This window comes from Mustela nivalis (genome assembly GCF_964662115.1).
Source record: "Mustela nivalis genome assembly, chromosome: 11".
Classification (NCBI taxonomy): Eukaryota; Metazoa; Chordata; class Mammalia; order Carnivora; family Mustelidae; genus Mustela; species Mustela nivalis.
Genome location: NC_139030.1, coordinates 81,510,579 through 81,526,013, shown reverse-complemented (window position 1 = coordinate 81,526,013; position 15,435 = coordinate 81,510,579). Strand labels below are relative to the sequence as shown.

Below are 15,435 nucleotides of genomic sequence, written 5' to 3'. Positions count from 1 at the left end.
CCTTGAGAATGTCACCCCCCCCACCAGGAGAAGTGAGCAAGGGGCACAGGTGGGTGAAGGAATCAGACGCAGAAAGGCAGGAAAGAGAAGACCCCAAAAGACTCAGGGCCACAAGGCCTGAAAGACACAAGGCAACACACCGTGCCTCGTGATAAATGTGCCCCTGCTTGACTTCTTCTAAGTTCACAGCAAGTGAACTGTAATGGCAGATAAAGCTACTTCGTATATTCTAGAAACACATCGCGATCCAAGAAAGGCTACTGTCGGTTGAGAACACGATGTCATATCCTCACGGCAATGACGGCAGCTGAGACCTCCATTTTATACGTAGCAAAAGTAAGGAGAGTCAAAGTCCTAAAATCAAACAAACCAACATCCGTTTGTCTGGTTGTTTTGTCCAATTTTATTGCTCTTTTATCAGAGGATGATGAAAATTTCACATTTCAAAACATTACAAAAGTAAATAATTCAAAGCTGAGCAGCTTTTATATGGTAAATTAAGAACAATTTTTTTTTTAAAAAACCCTTTTTAGAAAATGCTACATTTTATCCTCCAAAGCAGTAACCTCTAAACAATAAGGAAACATGAAGAATTAAGTAACTTTTTCCCTCCAAGCAAATCTAGAGTGTGGAAAAGTCTAGGTCTAACTTTGAAGCTCTTATTTGGTACAAAGAAATCCTGACTTCCATGCTAAACAGGAACAGTGACTTAACAAAATTTCCCTTGACTAACACGTATTTTGGGTTTTGTTTCAAATTTTCATTTACATTCTAGCTAATATACAGCGCAATACTGGTTTCAGGAGAATTCATCCCTTACATACAACACCCAGGGCTCATCACAAGTGGGCCCCTTAATCCCCATCACTCATCTAGACCACCTCTCACCCCCTCCCTCCAGGCACCCTCAGTTTGTTTTCTATGGTTAAAAGTCTCTTACAGTTTGCTTCCCTCTCTTTTTTTTCCCTTTCCATATCTTCATCTGTTTTTTTCCTTAAATTCTACATATGAGTGAAATCATTCAGTATCGGCCTTTCTCTGACTTACTTTGCTCAGCGTAATATATTCTAGCTCCAACCATGTCATTGCAAATAGCAAGACTTCCTTCTTTGTAATGGCCAGTGTTCCGTTATATACATCATATGTATATAAAAAAATACACACACACACACACACACACACACCTTCTTTACCCATTCATCAGTCGATGGGCACTTATTTTTTAAGAGAAAAAGTTATTAAGAAAATCAAACTGGGGCGCCTGGGTGGCTCAGTGGGTTGGGCCGCTGCCTTCGGCTCAGGTCATGATCTCAGGGTCCTGGGATCGAGTCCCGCATTGGGCTCTCTGCTCAGCGGGGAGCCTGCTTCCTCCTCTCTCTCTCTGCCTGCCTCTCTGCCTACTTATAATCTCTCTCTGTCAAATAAATAAATAAAATCTTAAAAAAAAAAAAATCAAACTGAAAACACATTTAGTACTATACTATAAGAAATCCACACAGAAGTGGGCCTGCACAGTCCAAAGTCATGTTGTTCAAGAGTCAACTGTACTTGCTGTTTTAAGCCACTGAATTTTGAAGTGGTTTGTTTCATAGCAGTAACTTAGTGATACGATGCTATCTGTTCCAAAAATAGAATACCCTCCTTTTTTTTTTTTTTTTTAAAGATTTTATTTATTTATCTGACAGAGAGAGAGAGAGAGAGAAAGCAGGCACACACAAGCAGGGGGAGTGGCAGTCAGAAGGAGAAGCAGGCTCCCCACCGAGCCGAGAGCCTGACACAGGGCTGGATCCCAGGACCAGAGATCATGATCTGAGCCAAAGGCAGACGCTTACCTGACTGAGCCAACCAGGTGCCCCTAAATACTCTGAAGAATACTTAGGATTCTGACCTTAAAATGAAGGATAAAAATAGCATATGGCCTTTACTGAGTATCAAGGATTTAAAAGTACTGAATAAACACTCATTAAAAGCCAGTTGAAAATGTAGGAAATCACAAGCATTTATAAAACCTCATCTGCTTAAACTAGAAAGAGGAGGAATGAAGATAGATTCCAAGCAGGTTCTTGTGAAAAGCAATGGCTCTCCAACCCGAAAGCATCTTGTGGGAGTGCAGATTAGTATCACTTTTAAACCTAAAACTCCGTGAGATGGACATCTGGATTCAATACAGTTTATTTTCCAATATGATTACCCTGAAAATCAGGCCCACACTTTGATAAATAGATTGAAAAAGCACACCAGTGCTTTGGTAAAATCACAAGGCCAAATTCTGTCTAGACCGACACATCAGCATTTCTAAAACCAGTTGTTGTTTCATTTTGAAGTAGGCTTCGTACCCAGTGCTGTGCCCCAGGCATGATCTCATGACCCTGAGATCAAGACCCAGTCTAAACTCAGGCGTTGGACGCCCACATGACTGAGCCACCCAGGCGCCCCTTTTTAAATTTCTCAAAAAACACCCTAATTATCCCAAAACAGCTAAATGGAAGCAATTCAACCATTTTTACATTATAAACTGATAAACGAGGATTACTCAATTAACCAATTAAACACAGAATACAGAGGACAGCAAATGTTACAAATTAAGCCCAAGCCCTGATATTTTTAAACTCTTACACTAGTTACGTTTGAGGAAATCTGATTTCCCAGTCACTTTTAGGACTGCTGATACTATTTCATGTCTTGATAAATTACCAAACATTTCTGTTACTTTCAGCAAAGGATATTCTTCCCTACTCTAACTAAACTTCCAGGGCTACAGACACCAAATGTAACTCTGGAAGCCTCAGTGCTTTCTCTAACATCAGGATGCTAGCCTACAAGAGAAGGAAAAGGATATGGTCATCAGTGCAGTCTGCTTTTACCAAGTAAATAGCAGTTTCCTTTCAGCCAAGTCTCCTGAACTCTGCCCTCTTCATTCCTGCTGTGGAAAGAGGCCTTTCTCCTTTGGTAACAAAAAGGGGAAACACTAGATTTTTATTGAACTGACTATCTTAACAGAAAGGCAAGGAAACCACCTTCTCCCCCCCCCCCCAAGGAAAATTAGATTGGCTGAGAAAAATTTAAATTTCCATCTCCTTCTACAGTCTAGGAAAGGAATTCTGAACAGCTTTAACTCCCCGTGATGATGACGCTTGAACTCCTGACTTTGTCACAGGCAGATTTCTAATCCCAAGAGGAAGGCCACTTACATGGCACGTCCAGCAGCTCTTACATGAGGAATGCCTCTCCAGAAGTCAGACGGATGGTTTTCTACCTACACGTGTTTTCTTTTTTACTTGCGGAACCATTCCTGTCGTTATCTGCTCACTGTTAGCATCAAAATGATTGTTGGTGACCTCTGTGCTACCAAGAAGGCTAAAAAGCCATCAGAACCTCTAGCAGTAGAAGCGATCCAGGCAGGAGGCGTCAACAGAGGGTCCATTAAACACTTCAACTTAGGGGAAAAATAAAGTCCAAACTCTATCCAAACTCTATCCATTCTACACGTCTCGAAACACAAGGTTAAACTAACCCCCCAGGAGCAGAGTTTGAGGCACTCAGGAAGAGCAGCCTCATTTCCAATTCTGTTCCACGCTTCTTTCTTCCTACCAGGTCTGTTTATTGATTCCTTCAAACTAACAGCTGAGAGACCACTGCCCACTGGCTTTCCATCTGGGAGAAGTTTCTAAAAGCAGGGGTACAGAGTCGCTAATGAGCCTCCTGGGAGACAATACTTTACGTGTGTGGTCAGAAGTCAATGGTGGAGGAATGGAGCACTTTCTGCGTGACTCTACACAGGGTTAGGACTCCCAGAAGCTCAAGCCGCTTTTCTCTGGACTCCGCCCCTTACCTTTCCTTCACCTGTTCTATGTCCTTTCGCTGTAATAAACTATGGCCGTAAGGACGACCATATGCTAGCAGTCATCCTGATGAATCAATGAACTGATGGGTGGTCTTGGGGCCCCCGAACACAGCAGTGCAAAGATTTTATAACAGAAAACTCATGACTGAAATGACTCCTGACTAAGATGGAAATGATGAGAAGACATGACTCAAAGACAGTTACAAGAACTTGGGCTTGTAAGTGACTCCCCAAATTGTTATTGTGCTACTTCATATAGAATGTTTTTTATTTACACACATACACATGCAAAGCAAACTCTTTAGCTTTTGATGAGATTAAAATAATTCCATGGGAAATAATAACAGCCAACACATACACAGTGCCTTCCCTGCGCTGGCCACTGTTCAATGCACTTTGCATCTTAATTAACCCAGTTTCGAGGCAGATTCTACCCCCATTTTGCAGATGAGAAAACTATGGCACAGAAAGAATAAGCAACCCGCCCTGGGTCACACGGCTGGGATTCAATCTCAGGCATTCTGATCCAGAATCCGCTCTCGACTATGCTATAAAAAGAAAGTGATCCTCACAGTAAAGGGCCACCCTGACAACAGAGGAATAAATGCTTCCTGCCTTCTCGCTTCTTCATTTTATTTTCTAACACAAATCAAAGAGTCTACTTTTAGGCACTGTGTGACAACAAAAACACAGCAGTTAACACTCTGGGTTTCTGTAAAAGGCAACAGCTTCCAGCTATGCCAGGCTTTCTCTGAAGTGTAACGCTTAAAAATCAAGTTGTTGATTCAAAATTGCTTCCATGTGAACAGTCAGTAAATATGTAATTTTCCCCTCAAACTACCTTAATATGCTTAGAAGTTTCTAAAAGGAAGCAAGTACGTCAACATAACAGCAGTAAGAAACGTAGATGTACCCATATATGTTAAAAGTTGGATTTCTCTAATTGTTAGGGATTACCAGCCTAAGGGCAAAGTCCAAAACAGACGAGATCTGCCTTTGTTTGACTGTGGCCAGGAAACTGAGTTCCTAGCAGAAATCGATCATGGCCCCCAGACCCTGATGCAAGGGCATAAGCATGTCCATCCTCCAACTGTCTTCCAAATACGAACACGGCAGGACAGCAGCCTTGCCTTACTTCTAAGGCTTTATCATAAAGTTTTGTCTTTTAAAAATTCTACCCTTCCACTGACTCTTAAGAAATTTTTGGTGCAGTCCGTAGGAAAAGAAAAAGTTCAAAAGGCAAATGTGTCCAGGGAAAGCGTTTCTCGCCGTCTAACCACATTGCAGTTCTGTTCAGAAAGCTGAGTCTCGTTTTCTGTTCAGGAAAATGACTGCTGCAGTTCAAGTTCCTAAACTGACCACTCAGGTTAGTACTTTTACTTTCACAGTTTCCTGACTCGAGAGAGAGACAGTCCGTCCTATTTTACTGATTCAAGAATTTTTTTTATTATTATTTTTTTTTAAGCTTTACAAACGTAGCGTACTCGGCAAGCAGAAAAACAGCAGTTCCCAAGTTCAGGCCACTGCAAACGAAAGTTAAAAACACCAATTCAGGTCTAGTGTGACAAAGGAGTTTGGGGTAATTATGACTAACAAAATCTACATGAATGCACACAAGAGAGGAGGTCCCATTTTCTGTTAACCCTTTGTGGTACAGGAACTCCAACATTTCGGATCAGACCCCTAAGCTCACAGGCCAAACCATTTCCAGTGACTCCAGGTACAATGGAATTAGGCTCAGTGTTCCACATGAGTTTAACACTCTTTGAGGGGATTGTGTGTTTTCAGATTTGTTGTACATAGGTTGGTTTTATTTATTTTTTATTTTTTTAAAAGATTTTATTATTTGACAGACAGAGAGATCACAAGTAGGCAGAGAGGCAGGCAGAGAGAGGGGGAAGCAGGCTCCCTGCTGAGCAGAGAGCCTGATGCGGGACTCAATCCCAGGACCCTGGGATCATGACCTGAGTGGAAGGCAGAGGCCTAACCCACTAAACCACGCAGGTGCCCCCCCAGTTTGGTTTTAATGGGAAATCGATGGGTACATATAAATGACTCCAGGTAAATATAGCCCAGAAACTGACAGAAAAGAAGGCAAAGTATACAGTGCTCACCCCCAGTGGGCCTACACAGGCAAGCACCAGGACAAGTAACTCTGATAGAAAGTGGTTCTCAAAGTGGGGTTCCTGGACCAGCAGCATCAGCATCAACATCACAGGGAACTTGGAAAAAAGGCAAACTCTCAAGCCCCACCCCAGCCTCAGTGTCAGAATCTGATACAGGCTCAAGTTTGAGAACCACTGTCGAGAAAGACCAGATAAATAATTACACGAAGCCCAACCCAGGGTATCTCAAACACGGCACTACTGATATCTGGGGCTAGTAATTCTTTTCATGAGGTACCTGGTTTCCTGCGCTTTACAGGATGTTGTGCCCCATCTCTGGCCTCTACCCACTAGATGCCAGCAATACCCTCCTCCAGTTGCAACAACCAAAATGTCTCCAGACCCTGCCAAACTCCCCTGTGGGCCCAAACCGCCCTCTTTGAGAACCACTGGTCTAGTTTAGAAAACTGGACACTAACTTCACGTGACCCTCTCATCTTTCACTTTTCCTCTCAAAATGCTCTCAAGCCAGTTCCCGCTGCTTTCAGCATTTATAAAACGAATTAACTTTAGCTGGAACCTACTTTAAATGTTGAGTTAGTGTTCTGAGCATTAAAGCAGAAGTTATACAGAAAAGGTGTAAGCTTTGTCTAAAAAAAAAAATAATAAAAGAAGGAAGGATAATTGAATCATAGCAAAAGGTAGAATCCTAGCATTTTACACTTGCTGCTGGAACAGTCGATCCGTGACGGATACTGCCTGGATTCACTTTGCCCAAACACGCAGCTGGATGATGGCAGAAAGAACCAGAGCCTCCCAATCAAACCTGGGTTCAAATCTTCATCCAATCACTTACTAGCTATAAGGCCTTGGGGAGTGACTTCAGGATCCTTTATGTCTCCATTTCCTAAACGTTAAAGGCCCACCACAGTGGGATGCATAAACCCACTGTCTGTTCCAAAAACCCCCAGCAGGACCTGGGGACAACCCCTGAGGTTACATGCACGGCTGCTTCTGCAGGAGAACGCATGAGCACTCACACAGCATGGGATAAATAAAGAGTACAGTCTAGTCTCTTCAGGCCAAGTTTTTGCACCAGTGAGTTTTCAGGCCCAGTTTACAAACAAACAAACTAACCCACCTGTGACTTTTAGAATACACTGAATTTTGGAGCTACTGAAAAGGTTAAAAGGTTAGCCATTGTTATTTCCAAAGTATAAATTCTGATCACATCACTTGCTTTGCAATCTCATGGTTCCTCAATACCGGCAAACTGAAATCCAATTCCTAAGAGTGGAGCACAAGGAAGGCCCTTCCAAAACTGGACACTAGGCCCTCCAGCTCTCAGGACTCTCCCCTGCCATGGCTACTCATACACCTTTTGCTCTGGTCACCTAGATGTAACGGTGGTCCTTCATGGTGGTCCTGTTCTTTCCATCTGCCTGGTGCAGGGCTGTGCACCCTCTTTCCTTCACACAGCCCACTCCTCTATCCAGTGACATCTCTTCCGAGGCTTTCCTGGAACCCTGGCCCTCAAGGACACTCTTTCCTCGGTGTCTCCCCAGCACCCTGAAAGCTGAGAGCACAGGGCTACCTCCTCACCGGTCTGTCCAGCTCTTTGGAAACAGAGATTTTGGCATCACTGTCGCTCTACCCCACAGATCCAGCCCAATGTCTAATAAATGCTTGTTTGATGAATAAGGGTGGTCAGTATTCTGTTTCCCTAATATGCTGGTTCCATCAGGTCAAGGGCCATAAAAATCAATGAATAACAAGTCAGGAGGGCAGATGCTGTGACTTTTCACCCCTGCTCTACTACCCAAGCCTGGACTCAATAGGTACAGTATTTCCAAATCTATAAATCAATGAATATATGAATGTATGAATGAATGAATGAATGAACAGGATGGCACACATATATGACAATGTAAAGACGCAGCAGCACATCCAACAACAACAAAAACCCATAGCCAAGGGTTTTCATAAATTTGATAAAGTAAGGCACCTGCTCAAAAATGTCCTACCTTCAAGGAAGCTCCAGGGGGCCTGAAACACAAATGAAAAACACAAGACTCCAAGCATCATCTGGTCCAGTCATCAGCAAGGGCCCTGCTGTGCCCCAGTGAAAAAATGAGCTGATCTAAGGCTCCCCCAGAACATTTCAGTCCCAGAGCAGCTAAGTAATCACTTTCCATAAAACATTTATCAGCACTGCTCCTAGCCAGTAATCTCAAATATTCAGCAATTTATCCAACATGCATGAGTCACGATATTTTACTAAATAAGATAGCTAAGTTTTATAAAATGTTGTCTGCATCTAAGTTCATATCATGCAAATATCATTATTGTGTCCTTTGCCCCCCGCCCCACCACGTTCCCTTCTTCTCCCTCTGGCTCATGCTCCCACCCCCTTCTCCCTTTCCCTTACAGCTTCTGCACACCAACACCCAGGTCTTTCCACTGCTCCCCACCTCCTCTGAAGTTAGTTACGTGCATCTCCCTTTCCCTTACAGCTTCTGCACACCAACACCCAGGTCTTTCCACTGCTCCCCACCTCCTCTGAAGTTAGCTACGTGCAAATAAACTGGAGAGACTACTGCCTGCTTACAATAAAAGGCCTCAAAAAGCAAAATACAAAGGTCAAGTAGGCACTGGAGGCTTCAGGTTTTCTCTTCCCAATCAGGGCAGGCCTCTCAACAGTACTTCAAAAGCTATGACTGCAGAGGGCTGGACTATGCTGTTAGCTCTAAGGGGACAGCAAGTACCTCCCATCTTCCCGAAGGCCTTTATGACTTTTGAAATATCACCACTTAAGAGCACTCATTGTAGCAAGGAAACACAATTTCACTCTGCAAACATCTGTCATTTCCTCCAAATTCCCACCGTAAAGCCACAAACCTTTTAAACATTTAAGGTTTTAAAAACACTAAAGTTTTAATACAAATAATATGTCTTCAATCCAATCACACAGCCCTGGGCCGACCAATGAGCTGGAAAGAAGTGACTTGAGGTGCATAGAGACATGCTTTAGCTATGAGTTTAATTCTTTATGGCAAGTGATACTGGTTTTCCATTAACGGTGGAAAATAAATTTTTCCTTGAAATAAAAGCATCTAACCTTTTCAAAGATAAATCTCTTTTACAAAACAAAACAAAACAAAACAAAAACACCCAAAAAACTATGTAGTAAATAAGAGTTCAGATGGTAATAGCAGCTGTAAAAAAAAAAAGTAATAATAATTGATCTAGGGAGCTGGTGCTGTGCGAAAAGAGTTGTCAACCCCAGAGCAGAGAAGTAAGAGAGTGAAAGCCCCGGAGTTCTGCTGAGAGCAGGGAATCCCTGGCACTGCCGCCAGTGCTCCTGGCTCCAAGGCTTGGAACTGACCGCCGAGGTCCAAGCACCCCCCACCCCCACCCCATAGAGGTCGCGACGCTTTCGAGGAGCAAGCAAAACCCCACAAAGGAGAGCAGGAACGGGAGTCCCGCACTGGAAGGAGCGCGGTGGGACGGGGTTGCGAGGCTGGAAAGGGTGAGGATCCCGAGACAGACAGGCGAGGTGGGGGGGTCACTGACTGAAGGGGCTCAAGGGGACGAGGGTCCCGGGCTGGAGGGGCGGGTCCGGGGTCCGGGCTACAAGGGGGGGGAGGATCCCGGGCTGGGGGGTGCGGTGGGGGTTCCCGACTAAAGGGGCGCACCGGGACTGGGGTCCTGGGCTGGAAGGACGCCATAGGACCGCGGGGCGGTCGGGAGGAGCGCGGTGGGACCAGGGTCTGGAGCTAAAGGGTGAAGATCCCGGACTGGAGCGGCGCGGCGCAATCCCGGGGGTCGAGGACGCCCCCACGCGGAGAGGGAGACCGCCGACCCTTCTGCCCCCACACCCCGTCGCCTGCGGGAGTACGGGCCGCCCCGATCGCGTCTCGGCCGGCGCACCACCCGCCGGCCCTACCTGTCTTCGCTGGCGGTGATGACGCCGTCCTCCTTGGGGATGAGCAGCGCGGCCGTGACGGCGTCCTGGTGCCCCTCGATCTTGCTCAGCAGCACCGGACGGCTGCTCTGCGGCCTGGAGTGGATCTCGGCCGCCATGTTCGCGCGGCGGCGGCGGCCTCCCCGGCGGGCGGCCCATCAGCTGACGGCCGGGCGGGCGGGGACGCGCGGGTTCTGCTTTGGCTCCCGGGGCCGCGTGGGCGCTGCGCCGCCGTAAGCTCCCGAGTGCTGCCGCCCCGGCCCGTATTGCCTGGGGAAGCCGCGCAGCCCAAAACTCTCAAGGCCTGCGGAGCGCTCCAGACCGCGCCTCCTGCGGACGCGGGAAGTGATAAAGGTTGGAAAGTGAAGGCATTTACCCAGGAATGGATTGAGCAGTTGGAGGGGATGAGGAATTGTCTCCCAAACCAGAGTCTTCTGGAAATAATACTACTTTGTGTTTATTCTAAGAAGCCATTGTTTGGAAGACGTTCCAAGATACTGGAATTGTGAAAAAATATAGGGCAGTTTAGATTCCTTGAATGACAATAAGTGACACTCATTGAGTGGTGACTATATACCAGACACTATTCCAGTTTCTTTACACGGATTGTCTTACTTAATGCTGCTAATAAACTTTAAGAGATTGAGAGGTGAGTGTTCTTGTATTCTCATCTTAGAGACAAGAAAACTGGACCATGGAGAAGTTAAATCACTTGCTTAAACTCGCACAGTTATTAGAAAGAGGAAAGTAGCTAGCTCTAGAACTCCAGGAGTTGGCTTGGTACTCTGAGCCAGGCGCCTGCATTGCTGGAAGCTGGCCTGGTGCTCACAGCTGGTTCTTGCGGAACATAAACATTAGACAATGCCACTCTATAATCATATATAAACACAGCAAAACATGAAATTGTTCAAGCCATGAAAATGAACAAATATCCCTCTATTCTGGCCAATTAGAGCGACTCCTGTTTCTTTATCAATTACAGATTTAGCTTCTGCCTAGTCTTCCTCCCATTTGACCAAATTAAAACCTTCAATCATAGAATTATCCCCGTTTTTTAACAGCATCCAGCCCAGTCCAGAGGAAAACCCTTCTTCCTTAAACCCTCCCTGAAATCACCTAATACAAACCTAAGTCCCACAATAAGTTCTTTCATTCACCAATGCCTCATAGTTCTCATCATATGCCTTCTGCCAATTAGCAACCAACCCAACATGCTCAACTATAAGTGTGTTTCCGGTAGCTTTTGGCTGGAGTACATCAGTAGCTAAGTTAAAGGGTCATGATGGGGACCCAGAAAATCATTGACTCTGGAGACCTCCCCTCTTCAACCCACACTCCCCCCAACACTGTATTATTCTGACTAATGAATTGAAGAATTCCAATACAGTTGTGTGGTACACAGGGCTATCCAGCACTTACAATGTGACTAGTACAAATTGAGTTATGATATGGGGGCAAAATGCACACTGAATTTTAAAGACGCAGTATGAAACAGAACAAAAAGATATTTCATTAATAATTTTCCTATTGCCTACATGTTGAAATGATAGAATTTAGATATACTGAGTTAGATATTTTAAAAATTAATGTTACCTGTTTCTCACTATTTTTTTAAGATAGCTAATGAATTTTAAATTACATATGTTTCACAAAATAGTCATTCGTGGATTTATTCATTTATTCAACAAACATTTATTATACACCTACTAAGGACCATACGCTGGCAAGATTAATAAGACATGGTTCTTGCAAGGCTTTTACAGTATGATGATTAGACAGGCTACTAAACGACATTTTAAAACAACACGTATCTATTGAGTGCCTGCTATGAGCCAGGCACCATTCTGCATGCAGCTGTGCTCCGAAGACACAAAAATCACTTGTCCATTAGAACGTATACTCCAGTGAAAGAACCAGATAATAAAATAAATTACTAAGTTACATAGTATATTAAAAGGTGTTAAGTGCTGTGAAAAAATAAAACAGTGAAGGGTGATAAGGACGATTAAGGGTATTGCAATTTTAAACAGGGTGGTGTTGAAGATTTCAAGACACACTACACAGATTGCCTTCATAGAAGGGAGGCAGTCAGCAAACACTCTTGGCCTGCAGCTCACTCAGGGTCTGCTTCAGAAGAAGGGAGCCACCATGGCTTGGCCATGCCCTTCATGGCTCAGACAAAATTCAGTAACTAAAAGAGAAAGGATTATAAAGGCCTGGGCATGTTGGTATGGTGCAGGACACACTGATAGAGCTCTCTCCCAGGTTGGATGAGGTTTTGTCAGGCCTGTATTTCAGCAGACTTCTGCTGAATCCTGTTACATCTGCCTCTCTTCACAGCTATGAGAGCTTAATAAATATCCTGCACACCAATCTCTGTCTCAAAGCAGCTGGTGTGGCTGGAGCAGAGTGAGCGAGGAATACAGAGAGATGAGAAAGAAGGGTCACCAGATGGATCATGTTAAGCCCTGAGGTCATGGTAAGGACTTTTGCTTTTCCTTTAAGTGAATGCTTTTCCTTTAAGCCAGTGGAGGATTTTGAAGGCAGAAAACTGCCTTAATCTGCTTTTAGTCTTAAAAGGCAAGGATGTCAGTTGGGAGGCTAATAAAATAAGGCAGTTGAGAGTTGATGATGGTTTAGCACAGACTGCAGATGGTGAGAAGACAGCAGAGTCTATATATTTCTGGAAGGTGAAGCCAGTGAGCTTTGTTGGATGTGGGGTATGAAATAAAGAGGAGCCAGGATTTGTGGGATGACTAACCAGAGGAATGGAACAGTCTGGGGAAGGTATTTGGGCAAGAAGACAGGGAGTTTGGTTTTGGAGATATGAAGCTCGAAGGGCCTGTAGATGTCCAGGTGGAGGAGTTAGCGGATGATCAGGTACAGGAGTTTTGTACACACAACTGAAGAGCAGAGAGGCCTCTTCTGAACGTATAACATTGGAATTTGAAGGGGTGTAAATGAAGTGTACCAGGCCGCCCTAGGCGGGGTATGTTTCCTGGGCCTGGGTCCTAGAAACATGTAGTCTCATTTTGAATAACGGGACTATTATCCATTTATTGAATAAGTAAACAAATGAAAAAATAATAAACAAATTGAAAAAATAAATTCATGAATGAATTTTAAAAACTGGCTAATTCCTCAACTCTGTGACTTAGTGGTAAAAAGTCTCTGAGACCCTACATTTTTGGTTCCATAAACAATGTTCTCATTGTATTTACTGAGAAACTCTCCATACAGAGACAACTCATTTTAATATAAATTGTTTGCTTCAACTAGATTATTAGATTATTTCTCCCATTAAGTGGACCATTACAGAAATAAGTTTCCTTTGCTTATAATCCATTTATCTGATGAATGAATGTTCAGTGAACTTTTTTTTTAAAGATTTTATTTATTTGACAGAGAGAGATCACAAGTAGGCACACACAGAGAGAGAGTACAGAGAGAGAGAGAGAGAGAGAGGAGGAAGCAGGCTCCCTGCCGAGCAGAGAGCCCGATGCGGGACTAGATCCCAGAACTCTGAGATCATGACCTGAGCCGAAGGCAGAGGCTTAACCCACTGAGCCACCCAGGTGCCCTTCAGTGAACTTTTTTTTTTTTTAATTTTTTTATTTTTTATAAACATATATTTTTATCCCCAGGGGTACAGGTCTGTGAATCACCAGGTTTACACACTTCACAGCACTCACCAAAGCACATACCCTCCCCAATGTCCATAATCCCACCCCCTTCTCCCAAACCCCCTCCCCCCAGCAACCCTCAGTTTGTTTTGTGAGATTAAGAGTCACTTATGGTTTGTCTCCCTCCCAATTCCATCTTGTTTCATTGATTCTTCTTCTACCCACTTAAGCCCCCATGTTGCATCACCACTTCCTCATATCAGGGAGATCATATGATAGTTGTCTTTCTCTGCTTGACTTATTTCGCTAAGTATGATATGCTCTAGTTCCATCCATGTTGTCGCAAATGGCAAGATTTCATTTCTTTTGATGGCTGCATAGTATTCCATTGTGTATATATACCACATCTTCTTGATCCATTCATCTGTTGATGGACATCTAGGTTCTTTCCATAGTTTGGCTATTGTGGACATTGCTGCTATAAACATTCGGGTGCACGTGCCCCTTTGGATCACTACATTTGTATCTTTAGGGTAAATACCCAGTAGTGCAATTGCTGGGTCAATGGGAAGTTCTATTTTCAACATTTTGAGGAACCTCCATGCTGTTTTCCAGAGTGGCTGCACTAGCTTACATTGCCACCAACAGTGTATGAGGGTTCCCCTTTCTCCACATCCTCGCCAGCATCTGTCATTTCCTGACTTGTTGATTTTAGCCATTCTGACTGGTGTGAGGTGATATCTCATTGTGGTTTTGATTTGTATTTCCCTTATGCTGAGTGATATGGAGCACTTCAGTGAACTTTTTTAACATGCAGTGTACATTTATTGAAACACAAAGACCAGTCATGATCTTTTTTCATCCCTTCTTAGAGAATTTGCTTCACCCAGAAATCCATCAGCTCTGTTTTATGATATGTGCCAACCTGCTATTTCCTCCCTCCTTCCCCAAAGAGAACCTTTTTCTAGGCTAATGAACCATTCAGATGTTCCCTCTTGAAAGGTTAAGCTAAGAGACCGAATCAAGTTGTATGGTCTAGCAAAGAAAAACAAGAGCTAGACGATAGTTAAGAACAGATTTTATTCTGGAACTTCTGCGATAAGGGAAAAGAGACCTCTGTGTGGAACTGAGCTCAATTCCAAATACAACATGGACCAGGGCAAATTATAGCCATGGGGGCTGGGAGGTGTCCGAGAACACTGAACTAAGTGGAAGCATCAAAGGTAAGGGTGGGGGGCAGGATTCTAGCTAAACCAACAGGATTCTTCTGACGGCAGGCCAGGGTGATCAGGTATCACCAGGGGACAGTGGTGGGTGATGAATTTGGTTAGATATTAAGGGTAATCATATATTAAGGGTGGGGGAGCCTTTCTTTTTATTTTTTTCTTTTAGAGATTTTATTTATTTATCTGACAGAGATCACAAGTAGGCAGAGAGGCAGGCAGAGAGAGGAGGAAACAGGCTGCCTGCGGAGCAGAGAGCCCAATGCGGGCTTGATCCCAGGACCCCGGGATACCCTGAAGGCAGAGGCATAACCCACTGAGCTACCCAAGTGCCCCGTGGGGCAGCCTTTCTAAACTGACTTAGGGTTCTCGCTGAAAGCAGGCTATGCAGTCCCAACAGACACCAAAACCTAAGGTTGAAGCCTCGTTACAAAGAGGGCATAGGGGAGTCTGACTAAAGTTTGGTCAAGGGGAGAACCTTTGCCAGAGCCTAATATTAGAGATTCTTGAGCTAAGTAGTAACATCCATGGGTCTGCGTTCCAGGGAGATGAATGAAGATGAACAGAGTCTGGGGAAGAGAGGAAGGTGCAAGATGTGTTTGGAGGTCTGGCAAGGAGGTGAGGATCACCTCAGGTAGCCGACCGCTGCTAGATGTGACACCTAGACAAAAGTGGG

General features: G+C 44.3%; 1 protein-coding gene across 1 annotated transcript in view; it reads right to left on the bottom strand.

Moving 5' to 3' along the window:
- Positions 1-10,163, bottom strand: part of WDFY1 (WD repeat and FYVE domain containing 1) — a 43,591-nt gene extending 33,428 nt beyond the window's left edge. Inside the window, exon 1 of the mRNA XM_082690410.1 lies at positions 9,896-10,163. Coding sequence (XP_082546536.1) covers positions 9,896-10,032 — 137 coding nt within the window. The 5' untranslated portion in view covers positions 10,033-10,163. The remainder of the gene's footprint in view (positions 1-9,895) is intronic.
- Positions 10,164-15,435: the final 5,272 nt, after the last annotated feature.